General features: G+C 33.8%; 1 protein-coding gene across 3 annotated transcripts in view; it reads left to right on the top strand.

The window, feature by feature from the left end:
• LOC136039544 (mutS protein homolog 5-like) overlaps window positions 1-14,098 on the top strand; it is a 117,034-nt gene that overhangs the window by 49,259 nt on the left and 53,677 nt on the right. For all 3 annotated transcript variants that reach the window (XM_065723366.1, XM_065723368.1, XM_065723367.1), the window contains exons 8-9: window positions 7,728-7,862; window positions 11,275-11,407. In XM_065723366.1, the coding sequence (XP_065579438.1) occupies window positions 7,728-7,862; window positions 11,275-11,407 (268 nt within the window). The remainder of the gene's footprint in view (window positions 1-7,727; window positions 7,863-11,274; window positions 11,408-14,098) is intronic.

The following is a 14,098-nucleotide window of genomic DNA, read 5'->3' on the forward strand; positions in this document are numbered from 1 at the left end:
ATGAATGTATATACAGACCGGGACACCGGGATACAAATGACGACCGGGACACAGGGAATATAAATGACGACCGGGACACAGGGACACAACTACAACGGGGACACCGGGGGAAACAGGGGGATATAAATGGCGACCGGGACACCGGGACAGGGAATGGTCGATTAGCAATCACCATCAACAAAGCTCAAGGGCAATCATTAGAATCATGAGGTATAGATCTGAATACAGATTGTTTTCCCATGGACCATTATATGTTGCATGTTCAAGAGTCGGTAAACCTGACAATCTATTTATATGCAAAGACAATGGGACAGCAAAGAATGTTGTATATTCGCAAGTTTTACGTAGTTAAAACCATATATATATATATATATATATATATATATATATATATATATATATATATATATATATATATATATATATATATATCTATCTATCTATATTCACAGGTGGGACATAGGGACACAACTACAATGGCGCGTAACTATTATGGCGCGTAACGACTTACGCGCGCGGGGGGGCTTGGGGGGGGGCGCGAAGCGCCCCCACCAACTAGGTGTTGGGGTGGTATATATATATATAACAGCTATTATATATATATATCTATATATATAAAAATAAGTTGTCTGTCTCTGTGTCTGTCTGTCAGGTGACGTCATGTTTCTGGGTCGACTGACGTCATGAAGTTAGTTGTCGTCATTTTTGCTATGACGGTGACGCCATTAAAGATATTTAAGACATATATGTTCACGTAGAAATCTATTAATGTTTAGCTTTAAAATGACTGATGAACTTACAATGGCAAAAGCCGATGAAGATTCTCAAAGAGTCTATGCCAAAAAACTTGCTGCTGATAGAGAAAGTCAGAAAAGAAAGCGTGCCGAGGAATCAAAAGAACAGCAAGGAAACAGGCTTGAGGCTGATAGAGAAAGAAAGAACAGAAAGCGTGCCGAGGAATCAAAAGAACAGCAAGGAAACAGGCTTGAGGCTGATAGAGAAAGAAAGAACAGAAAGCGTGCCGAGGAACTACCAGAGCAACGCGAAAGCAGACTTGCTGCTAAAAGAGAAAGTGAAAAGAGAAGGCGTGCCGAGGAATCACAACAACAGCAAGAAATCAGGCTTGCTGCTGATAGAGAAAGTAAGAAAAGAAAGCGTGCCGAGGAATCACAAGAACAGCAAGAAATCAGGCTTGCTGCTGATAGAGAAAGTAAGAAAAGAAAGCGTGCCGAGGAATCAGAGCAACCTGAAAGTTATCGCCTGGCATTCAGGTAAAGCCCAGTCGATGATTATAGCTTGAGTAGATGTGTTCAAATCGGGACAATGTCTAAAATTTGTCCCTATTGCAAGGCCTTGCAATTCAATGGTGAAACAATGGGAATGTGTTGCGCCTCAGGAAAAGTTAAACTTCCTCTATTGGCTGCACCACCAGAGCCATTGAAGACATTCCTTACTGGAACTACGTCAGAATCTAAGCGTTTTTTGTCACAAATCAGAAAATACAACATGTTTCCAAATGACGTCGTTTGGAGCCCAAATCGAAAATCCAGATCAATTTATGTCTACTTTCAAAGTAAAAGGGCAAATTTGTCATAGAGCAGGGTCCCTTCTACCATTTTCAGGCGAGAATCATAAATTTTTACAATTGTACTTCATCAGTGATAGAAATTCTGAATTGAATGCACGTTGCAAAATTTCTCCCAACGTTGAAAGGACAATCGTTTCCCAATTGCAACATCTTTTCCACGAAAATAATAATTTAGTGCGTCTGTTCAAAACAGCCGTCGATTTGATGCCTACTGATACGCATAAAATTGTTATTTCCGCTGACAAAACGCCTCCTGGCCAACATGTGCGTAGATACAATTCTCCAACTATCGACAAAGTGACAATCGTTATGGTCGGTGATCAGTTTTTACCTCGAGATATTATTCTTCATAAGCGAAACGCTCAGTTGTTAAGAATTGCTGAAACTCATCGATGCTACGATCTCTATGGTCGTCCAGATTTATTTATTACATTTACATGTAATCAATCTTGGGACGAGATACTGCAGCTTTTACTTCAAGGACAATCGGCGGTTCATAGGCATGACATTACGGCCCGTGTCTTCCGGCAAAAGTTGAGATCACTGATAAACTATATAGTAAAACTTGAAGTGTTTGGGTGAGTGCGATGCTGGATGTACTCAGTGGAATGGCAAAAACGAGGTTTGCCACACGCACATATACTAATCTGGCTACATAAAAAAATTACTTCGAACGAAATTGATGATGTGATTTCCGCTGAAATACCTGATAGAAATGTCAATAAGGGGTTACATGATATTATTGTAAAAAATATGATACATGGACCTTGCGGTGCACTGAACGAAAATTCACCATGCATGGCCAAAGGAAGGTGCACAAAGTAATATCCTCGACTTTTAGTATCAAACACAATTACTGGCAATGATGGTTACCCACAATATAGAAGAAGATCTACTGAAGATGGCGGTAAAACAGCAATAATAAAGAAGCGTAACGGTACCACCATCGAAGTAGATAACCAGTGGGTTGTTCCATATTCCCCATTATTATCAAAAACATTTAATGCACACATAAACCTTGAATACTGTAACTCCGTAAAGGCAATCAAATACATATGTAAATACGTCAACAAAGGCAGTGACATGGCAGTTTTTGGCTTGCAGCCCGAAATCAAAGATTTCGACGAAATCTTACAATATCAGGCTGGAAGATACATAAGCAGTAATGAAGCTGTTTGGCGAATTCTTTCATTTCCGATACATGAACGTAGTCCAGCTGTTGTTCACTTAGCGGTACATTTACAGAATGGTCAACGTGTTTATTTCACGGAAACCAACGTGCAACAAAGAGCCCTGAATCCACCAGATACAACATTAACAGCTTTTTTTTCGATTTGCAAAAATGATTCTTTTGCAAAAAAACTGCTGTATACTGAAGTGCCTTCGTATTACACGTGGAATTTTAAAAATAAAGATTTGAACGTCGAAAACAGGGTAAGTCAGTCGACGGCCAACCTACCATCTTCAAAGATACCGCGATAGGAAGACTCTACACCGTTCACCCCAATCAACATGAATGCTTCTTTCTACGCCTGCTTTTGGTGAATGTACCCGGTCCGACATCCTTTGAGTATTTGAGAACTGTAAACGGTACTATACATGACACTTACCGTAGTGCATGCCAAGCTCTGAATTTATTGGAGAATGACCAACACTGGGATAACTGCATCAATGACGCGTGCGAAACGTCAACCCCAAGTCAAATTCGTGCATTGTTTGGCATCATTTTAACAACTTGCTCTCCATCAGCTCCTACAGAGTTATGGGAAAAATATAAGTCAAAAATGTCCGAAGATATACTCCATCGAAAACAGTTAGAGACGTCAGATATGAGTTTTGATTTTACATCAAAAATTTATAACTACACTTTAGTTATTATAGAAGATTTGTGCGTACGTATGGCAAACAAACCTCTTCAGGATTTGGGAATGCCTTCACCTAACCGTATCGCTGCTGTTTCGACATGTGTAGAATTGGATCGTGAACAAAGTTACAGTACGAGTGATCTATTTTCGTATGTACAAAATAACATTTCCAAGTTAACGTCGGAACAAAAAGACATTTATGATACGATAATGCATTGTGTCGATAACAACGTTGGAGAAATTTTCTTTTCGGATGCGCCAGGAGGTACTGGTAAAACGTTTGTGATAAAACTGATTCTGGCATCAATTCGATCAAAAAATGATATAGCGTTGGCAATTGCGTCGTCCGGAATAGCCGCAACATTGCTGCCTGGTGGAAGAACTGCTCATTCCGCTTTGAAATTGCCTCTGAATTTGCATTCTACCGAAACTCCCACGTGAAATATTTCCAAATCATCTGGGATGGGTAAAGTATTGCAGCAATGCAAACTTATTATTTGGGATGAGTGCACAATGGCACACAAAAAATCGCTCGAGGCTCTGGATCAATGCTTGAAAGATTTAAGAGGGAATTTGAAACCCTTTGGCAGCACATTAATATTGCTTGCGGGAGATTTCAGGCAAACATTACCTATAATACCTAGATCAACTCCTGCAGACGAAATGAATGCTTGCCTGAAAAATTCTAATTTATGGGCACACGTAAAAATAATAAAATTAACTACAAATATGCGTGTCCGATTGCAAAACGATGACTCTGGTCAAACATTTTCAGATCAATTGCTGGCAATTGGAAACGGAAAGCTCCCAGTAGACTCAATTTCAGGACGTATACAACTACCTGCTGATTTCTGTAATTTAGTGACGTCCAAAAATGAATTGATTGAAAAAGTATTTCCGAATATTCTAAAAAATTATAAAAATAATAAATGGCTAAGTGAAAGAGCGATTCTCGCACCCAAAAATATAGACGTCCACGAAATCAACAATATTGTTTTGACCAAGATTCGAGACCAGGCAGTCCTTTACAAGTCAGTCGACACAGTTTTGGAACCAAATGAAGCGGTTAATTATCCATCTGAATTTTTAAATTCCATAGATCTTTCAGGGTTTCCACCACACGTGCTACAACTAAAAATAGGCGTACCAATAATACTTTTAAGAAATATCAACCCACCAAAGCTTTGCAATGGCACGCGACTTGCCGTAAAAAAACAATGGAAAACCTAATAGAGGCCACAATCTTGACAGGGCCTTTTGAGGGTGAGGCTGTTCTTATTCCTCGCATTCCCATGATTCCAACGGATCTGCCTTTTCAATTTAAAAGATTGCAATTCCCAATTCGATTAGCATTTGCAATCACCATTAACAAAGCTCAAGGTCAATCATTAGAAAAATGTGGTATAGATTTTAATACTGATTGTTTTTCCCATGGACAATTGTACGTTGCATGTTCGAGGGTCGGTAAACCTGACAATCTATTTATATGCAGCGACAATTGGACAGCGAAGAATGTTGTATATTCGCAAGTTTTACGCAGTTAATTTGTATTGTATCCATCTATCTATCTATCTATATAAAAACGAGTTGTGTGTATGCATGTTTGTTTGTTTGTAAAAAGAGCGTTTGCATATGACGTCATTATTAGTACATACGGCTTTGTATATGCACAGACAATGGGAAAGCCAAGAATGTTGTACATTCGCAATTTTTACGTAGTTTGAAACACATATATAAATCTATCTATATTCACAGGTGGGACACAGGGACACAACTACAATGGCGCGTAACTACTATGGCGTGTAACGACTTACGCGCGCGGGGGGGCTTGGGGGGGGGCGCGAAGCGCCCCACCAACTAGGTGTTTGGATGGCGCGAAGGGCCACCCCAACAGCTAGTGTATATATATATATATATATATATATATATATATATATATATATATATATATATATATATATATATATATATATATATATATATATATATATATATATATATATATATATATATATATACTAGCTGTTGGGGTGGCGCTTCGCGCCACCCCAACACCTAGTTGGTGGGGGCGCTTCGCGCCCCCCCCCGCGCGCGTAAGTCGTTACGCGCCATAATAGTTACGCGCCATTGTAGTTGTGTCCCTATGTCCCACCTGTGAATATAGATATATATATATATATATATATATATATATATATATATATATATATATATATATATATATGGTTTTAACTACGTAAAACTTGTCATTTGTATCCCGGTGTACCGGTCTGTATATACATTCGTTTTTTAGTTTTGTTTTTCTCCTTTATTTTTTTCCTTTTTTTCTTTTTTAGTTTATTTAGATTTTTAGATTTTTCAGTTTTTTTATTAGTTTTTTGTTTTTTTTTTCTTTTTAGTTTTTTTCTAGTTTTTACCTTCTTTTTAGTTTTGTTAATTTTTTTTTTACTTATGTCCTGGTCGTCATTTATACTCCCTGTGTCCCGGTGCTTTGTTGATTGCTAATCGAACATTCCTTTTGTCCTGGTCGCTTTCTCTTTGAGTGTCGTCATTTATTTTTTTCTTTTTTAGTTCTTTTAGTTTTTACCTTTTTTAGTTTTTTTTAGTTTTTTAGATGAAAATTTTTTTTAGTTTTTTCCTTTTTTTCGTTTTAGTTTTTTGTTGGTTTTTACCTTTATGTTAGCTTATTTTTCAGTTTTCTCCTTTTTTTTTATTTTTTTTTTATTTTTTATTTTTTTTTAGTTTTTTCCCTTTTTTTAGTTTTTTAGTTTTTTTAGTTTTTTTAGTTTTTTAGCTTTTTTACTTTTTTTATTAGTTTTTAGTTTTTTTGTAGTTTTTGCCTTTTTTTAGTTTTTTCAGTTTTTTTTAGTTTTTTATTGGTTTTTACCTTTATTTTAGCTTATTTTTCAGTTTTTTTCTTTTTTTAGTTTTTTTTAGTTTTTAGTTTTTTTAGTTTTTTACCTTTTTTTAGTTTTTTTAGTTTTTTTAGTTTTTTAGCTTTTTTATTTTTTTTATTAGTTTTTAGTTTTTTTTGTAGTTTTTGCCTTTTTTTTAGTTTTTTTAGTTTTTTAGCTTTTTTATTAGTTTTTAGTTTTTTTTGTAGTTTTTGCCTTTTTTTAGTTTTTTTTAGTTTTTTAGCTTTTTTATTTTTTTTATTAGTTTTTAGTTTTTTTTGTAGTTTTTGCCTTTTTTTAGTTTTTTCAGTTTTGACGTCACCTGATCCAGTTTTTTCAGGTGACGTCACCTGATCCACGATCCACAGATCCACAGACAACTTATTTTTATGTATATAGATAGTTTTTTTTTTTACTTATGTCCTGGTCGTCATTTATACTCCCTGTGTCCCGGTGCTTTGTTGATTGCTAATCGAACATTCCTTTTGTCCTGGTCGCTTTCTCTTTGAGTTTCGTCATTTATTTATTTCTTTTTTAGTTCTTTTAGTTTTTACCTTTTTTAGTTTTTTTAGTTTTTTAGATGAAAATTTTTTTTAGTTTTTTCCTTTTTTTCTAGTTTTTTACCTTTTTTTAGTTTTTTTAGTTTTTTTAGTTTTTTAGCTTTTTTACTTTTTTTATTAGTTTTTAGTTTTTTTTTGTAGTTTTTGCCTTTTTTTAGTTTTTTCAGTTTTTTTTTTAGTTTTTTATTGGTTTTTACCTTTATTTTAGCTTATTTTTCAGTTTTTTCCTTTTTTTTATTTTTTTTTAGTTTTTAGTTTTTTTAGTTTTTTACCTTTTTTTAGTTTTTTTAGTTTTTTTAGTTTTTTAGCTTTTTTATTTTTTTTATTAGTTTTTAGTTTTTTTGTAGTTTTTGCCTTTTTTTAGTTTTTTTAGTTTTTTAGCTTTTTTATTAGTTTTTAGTTTTTTTGTAGTTTTTGCCTTTTTTTAGTTTTTTTAGTTTTTTAGCTTTTTTATTTTTTTTATTAGTTTTTAGTTTTTTTTGTAGTTTTTGCCTTTTTTTAGTTTTTTCAGTTTTGACGTCACCTGATCCAGTTTTTTCAGGTGACGTCACCTGATCCATCCACAGACAGACAGACAACTTATTTTTATATATATAGATATATATATATATATATATATATATATATATATATATATATATATATATATATATATATATATATATATATATATATATATATATATATATATATATATATACATACATATATACATATATATATATATATATATATTTATATATTAACATATGATATTTTCAAGGCAATATACCGGGTTAAAATATTTTGTCAGCTTTATTTATTTTCTTTGTTATAATAGAGAATTCTGGCAAAGCTTGACTATTGCAACCCAAGTCTTCAGGAATGGACTACGCTGTACCAAACAACTTCTAGTCTAGCAAGTATTATTCATCTCTCACAAAAACTTCCGCAGGATATAGAAATATTTAAAAAGGTAAAGTGTCTTTTCTGGTGCCTCCAAATTTTTAAGATATTTATAGAAGTATTTTTCTTTGGATAGGTTATGCTGAACTAAGTCTCTTTGTTAATTATATAGGGAATTTTCACAAATAAACCCTTTGTGAGTAATCCTGATGATATTCGTATCTTATGTGAAAGGTGTGATATAAAAATGTTCCTTTCCTTGTTTCACCCCCTCCCCTCATCTCAGTTGGGAAAGTCTCCTATTTTCGCTACTATAGGGATGTTGAGGCAAAGCTTATAGGATTAAGTAATACGGAAGGTTAGATTCGGTGCAGTCAGTAGTAGTTTTAGGCCTCATATTCTGGGGGCGGGAGAACAAGGAATACCATGCTAAAATGCGAAATTTAAGAAATTTAATGTCAGATATCAGAAAAACTGGGGAGGGGTAGCTGCGCCTCTCCTACCCTGGTCTAGAACCACCACTGGGTGCATTCAAGTTCAAGTTCCTTTTATTACCAATATCCATCCATTTATAAACAAAAAATATCCCAAAGGGCTCAATGGCCCGTTATTTGGGAAAAAAAAACAACAAAACAAAACATAAATAACTATTAATTACATTCACACTTAAAATATATTTACAGTCTACTCACCAATCCTCACCCGAGTACAACCGGTCTCCGCACCACCTACTTACAAAAAAAAAATAAAAAAAAAAAAATATATATACATCGAGGATCCAACACTCACACCACCCAAATCTAAATAAATAAATTCAATCTAAATAATTAAATAAATAAATTAAATCTTGATAACTAAACAATATAAATAACTGATCAATATTATAATTTAATTTATTTTTTTTTTGATTAAAAAATTCTTCAACCGTTTCTTGAAGGATCCTATGGTACAGGACCGTCGAATCCCAACAGGAATGGAATTCCAGGCACGTCCGACAGCAACTATCAGACCAAAGTCCGAGCGCACTGCAGGGGTGGATGGCACTAGCACATCATCCTTGTTTCTAGTTTCATAAGGACTGACATTTCGAACAATTTCAAAAAGCCCGGAAAAACTTGATGGAAGGTCTCCACGGAAATACTGAAACGCAATGAAAGAGAGGTGTAATGTATGAATATCTTTAATCTTCAGAAGTTCAACAGAAATATGGGTGGTAGACTGAAGAACTTTTGCTGCTTTCAGTTGGAGATTATGTAAAGGTGTAAGTACAGATGGAAATGTTGACATCCACACTGACGAGCAGTAGCATAAATAAGGGTAAATAAGAGAGAAATATAATAGACGAAGGATAGAGAAAGGAAAGACTCGCTTCAGCTTTCGAATAATTCCAAGGCCTCGAGAAACCTTTAATCTCATTGACTCAGTATGCCGTTTGAAAGATAGATTTTCATCCAGAAGTATATCCAAGGATACACATACATTCTATGTATGTTTACTTAAAAATAAAGATGAGTTACATTTTGCCGCTGCGGGATTCGTTTTTTTCTCTCTTTTTTGCTTTTAGATTTTCTTATTTGTTAATGATAAATAGGGCAGCTTCTTTTTTTGCTTTTAAATTTTCTTATTTTGTTAATCTTTTGATATTATTTTTCTTTTTGAAAGAATTGACAATTCTTTTATGTTAAAGGTAAAGTAAGGTAAACGTGACGGGCATTTTATAAAATTGTTAATATTTTGCCCAAGCACTTACAAATCCCCCCCTTCAGAGGCCTAGTGCTGACACTCTTTTTAAATTTTAAATGCAACAAAAAACAAGAGGAAAGGATTCAATTTTGGAAAATATACTTATTGCACTGCATAAACTCAAGGTATAGTTGGAAGTTTCTAGACGGTAAAGTAAGAAGAGAAGATAATAAAAAATTAATAAACAAAAATGTAAAATGAAAGAGTAGCAAATGATATAAAAGGAAAAAAATGATCTTGCCCTAAAGTCGAATGAAGAAACCTCCATTCGACTGATATAAATGTCCACTATAAAGTAGAGAAAATAAACGATAATTTAAGGCAATTAGCGTGCCCTAAAAATTGTTTAAAATAGAAAGGAGAAATCCTCTCATAGGCTCTCAAAAAATTGAAGATTTAAAAGTCGAAATCGAAAGTTTGCATTTTTAAGGTTGGGTAGTGCAAACCTAATCTCATCTTTAAAAGTTTGGTTAAACTTCCTGGAACACTTGCCGTTATTGCTAAGAAGTGAGGCACGGTAATTTTTAGACGAAAATATTAGACGAAGCGTCTTTTTATTCGGTAATTTTTAGACGAAGAGATCTTTAGACGAAAAATATTTGGGGTTTTCCATATACTTGAATCGACCAGTACATATAAACATTTTCTTTTTTTTTAATTTATTGCATAACTGATTATCCTCAGTTATCTTTCTAAACATGGTTACTAAGTCTAAGGGCATACTTACAACACTGCTACATTCCTTAGATTAAATAAAGCGCATTTTAATGGTATTTTTATGTGTTTTATTTATAGTTGTTATTTACCGATATTTTTGTAGTTAGCTTCTTTTTTTTAAAGTGTCTTGTTATAAGACGGGTCTCTTTTTGACAGAGTCTCTATTTTTGAAGCGTCTTTTTAAAGATTTAAACCTGATAAAGACCCTATATTATACCTTGAATTTCTTAGAACTCAGCGGAGAGGTCCATAGGATTGATCAGTACCAGTCATTTATAGTTCCCGCCCTCTGTATCTTCACAGGATATACTATTTTTGCTTGTGTATAGCTAATTAAAACTTTGATGAGTTGAATAACATTAAATTATTTAAATTAAAACTTTTTATTAATTTAAAGCCATTATTAGTTTAAAGGGCGAAGTTAATACTTCAGTATGTCCATTTACTTCAGTAAAATAATATCCATTTTATACTCATTTGGTTAGACCCTAAAGGTCCCTACTCTGCTAACGTTGGAGTGTAAAAAATACCAAAGGACTTGACTAACAATTAAGTTTTGCTTTAATTGTTGGAGTATTTAAAGTTTTTGCAGAAAATATATTATTTAGAAAACGTGTCCAAAACTTAATTCTTGAAACATACCTTTTAAAGTGTTTAAGCTGTTAGATTGATTTGATATATTAAATTTCTTTTTATTTATATCTAATAAGTTTAGTTTCTAATAAATGTGCTTAGGATTAAAGCTGTGCATTTATTACGAGTAAGATGAACATATTTTTATTTTAAAAATAATATCGTGTATATTTTTGGTTTCGTTAATAAAATTATTTTGTATTAAACAAGATAAGTAAAATTATGGCTAGAACTGTACATTCAAAAAAAAGTTATGGAGAAGATTCGTTTTACTTTAAAGTCCTTTGCAAAGATTGAAGTCTGTATGCTATGGGAGTAGGAGGGGGTTTTCGAAATTGTCTAGTGATTTCAGAAAGTTTGCCAGATTTCTCAATCAGATGTTTTTTCAGCTGTCTGAGCTTGGAGCAACAAACGAGCCGTATCGTGTAGCCCGAGCCATTCAACACATTATTGATTTTGACAAAACAAAAGATCTTGAACAATTTACTGTGAAGCCTGGAATTGATGCTACTTTGGATGAATGTAAGTCGTACAATATCAGGGTTGCATTGGGTAGGTATAACCTTGTAAGTAATTAAGCACAGTCTTTAGTCAAAATGATTTCTTAAAGATTCTAAATAGTAAGAAAAACTTCTTAAGATTGATTCAGAATTAGTAACTCTTGCTTGGTCCAGCTTGAGAATTCTTTACAATTTTAGCAAAAGAAATTGTCTCACGTTTTGAAGATCAGCCTGAAATTTCTCAAAGTTTTAGTTAGCCCGAAAAATGAATCAATTGGAAGCATCATAGTTGAAGAAACGGTTTTAGGGGGGAAGGCCGAGGGGGTGCTTCCCCTGGGTGCAGGAATTTCAGGGATGCAGGATTTCAAATAAATAATCGAGTGCTTATATTCAATTTGTAATTTTGCTAATTTTTTTTATTATTTTATTATAATATATAAAATATTTGTAATTTTTTATTTTTATTAAAGTGAAGTGGAGGGCACAGTTAGCAAAATTATGATAATAAATGAAAATGTGATAAAATATGGTCTGAAAATTTTTGGGAAACAGGGGGGGGGGGCTAATCATGATGTTGCCTTGGCCACAAGAACCTTTACTGAATAGTACAACTGTAACTTATAGTCCTATTTACAGTTAGTATAAATGACAAATTGGCTTAAAGCATAATTAATAAGGCGGTGACCAAACCGAAAATGCAGGCTGTATCTCGTGGAGAAATTCTATTCTAAAATATTTTTGTATTTACCTCTCAACTTTACGTTTGCACTAGTAAATAAAATTATGTTTATCATAAGTAAAATATAAGAGGTAACGTTCATTTAATATATATTTTTATCGTAAAGTGATACATCTTCTGTATATTAAAATAACAATTTCAGAAAAAACCCAATCAAGTTAACAGAGACAAAGGAGCACATTATTTAAATAGCCTGTTTCAAGACATAGGCGTTTCAAATACAATTTTGTAGGAAGTTGGATATGTTAAATTTAACTGAAATCATAATGCGAAGTTTTTTCTATATACAATTGGACATATAAAATGGGCACGGTCTCATGCGATCGCTGCGATCCCAGTTTAAGGAAGTTCTAGGTTGATGTCAGTCAGTTCTAGGAAGGGCAAAATCAAAATTTTGTACTGAAATTGAAAAACTGGGCCCATAATTAAAAATGACCCCTCTTAGCTTTGGGATAAAAAAGGTGAGGAATACGGCATTAGACTTTACAGTCCCTACCGGCGATGCTGATCTCCGTTTCTTGGCCCTTCAGCCAGGAAGTGCAATGGGGGCCTGGGGGCCAACCATCCTGTGCTTTCGCACACCCTTCCTGTTTACCTTCCCCAGATTTCTCCAGGTACCCATTTAGAGTTGGGTCGACTCTGGCTGAGCTTACAGGGTCATGCCATTGACCCCGTCCCAGACTAAATAATTGATTTCACTAGGATTCGAACCCTCACCCTTTCAGACAAAGGATCCTGAAAACGGCGCACCAATCCACTCAGCCAAGACGGCTCCTGAAAACAGGATACTGAGCAGCTTTGGGATATATTAAAATAAAATATCACATGAAAATAAAAGCAAAACTAGTTCCAAATAACTCTGAAAAAGCAGGTTTGTTTCTTTACAGCAAGTTTTGCGGATGAAGGGTGACAGATAGCCAAAGATCATCCTTTTTCGGCCAACTATCTAGGGCCAAACGTAAAGCAGATCATCTCTGAATAAGGTAGGAAGAGATCATAAGGATCGATTCAAACGAATTAGGAGTTTTTAGTAGGGTGTAAAGAGGGAAGGTTTGAATAGGCTGGGGTGAAGGAGAAGCTTGTTCAGCTACGTTGACCGCAGGTGGTTTGGTGCTACACTGAGTCCTCAGTAGGAATAGTAGTTGCAAGTTTCTTAAAATAGGAATAAAGAGTGACAATAAAATTTAACACCCCGAACAGAAATCTCTTCAAGCGCGTAAAAATCACCCCAAACATGAATGGGTCTGTGACTGCCTTATTAAACTATCCCTCATAGCCTTTAATTTTTTATTGTCCGTTACCCAAGAATTCGCTTCAATAAATACCAATTGCTGCAATCATAAATTTTTGACTTAAAAAAAGAAAAAAAAATCATTTCACTTAGCAGCCTGTTGAACATATGCTGTATCCAGTAAAGTTGAAGGAAAATCTTAATTTTAAATATTTCTATACTTCCTCGTTTGATCTTTAAAAAGTTTATTTGCTTCACTCCCCATTTTTTCGTTCCACAAGCGTCATAGCTTTTGTATGAAATGTACTTAACTTCTGTAACTTTCGTCACATCTTTTGTATGTACGTCATAACTTTAACTTTAAGTATTTTCTCTTTTTCCTCGTTTGATCTTCGAAAATTTTTTTTTTTTTACTCTCCATTTTTTCATCCCGCCCGCATCATAGCTTTTGTATGAAACGTACGTCATTACTTGTATAAATTTCGCCGTAACTTTTGTATGTACGTCATCATCTTAACTTTAAATATTTTCACTTCTTCCTCGTTTGACCTTTGAAAAAATGATTTTTTTCACTCTTAACTTTTTTTTGTTCCGCTAATGTCCTAGCTTTTGTATGAAACATACTTAACTTTTGTAACTTTCGCTATAACTTTTTCATGTGTGTCATAACCTTAATTTTAAATATTTTCACTTTTTTCCTCGTTTTACCTTTGAAAAGATGATTCTTTTTTATTCTCCATATT

Source organism: Artemia franciscana, chromosome 19 (genome assembly GCF_032884065.1).
Source record: "Artemia franciscana chromosome 19, ASM3288406v1, whole genome shotgun sequence".
Taxonomy (NCBI): Eukaryota; Metazoa; Arthropoda; class Branchiopoda; order Anostraca; family Artemiidae; genus Artemia; species Artemia franciscana.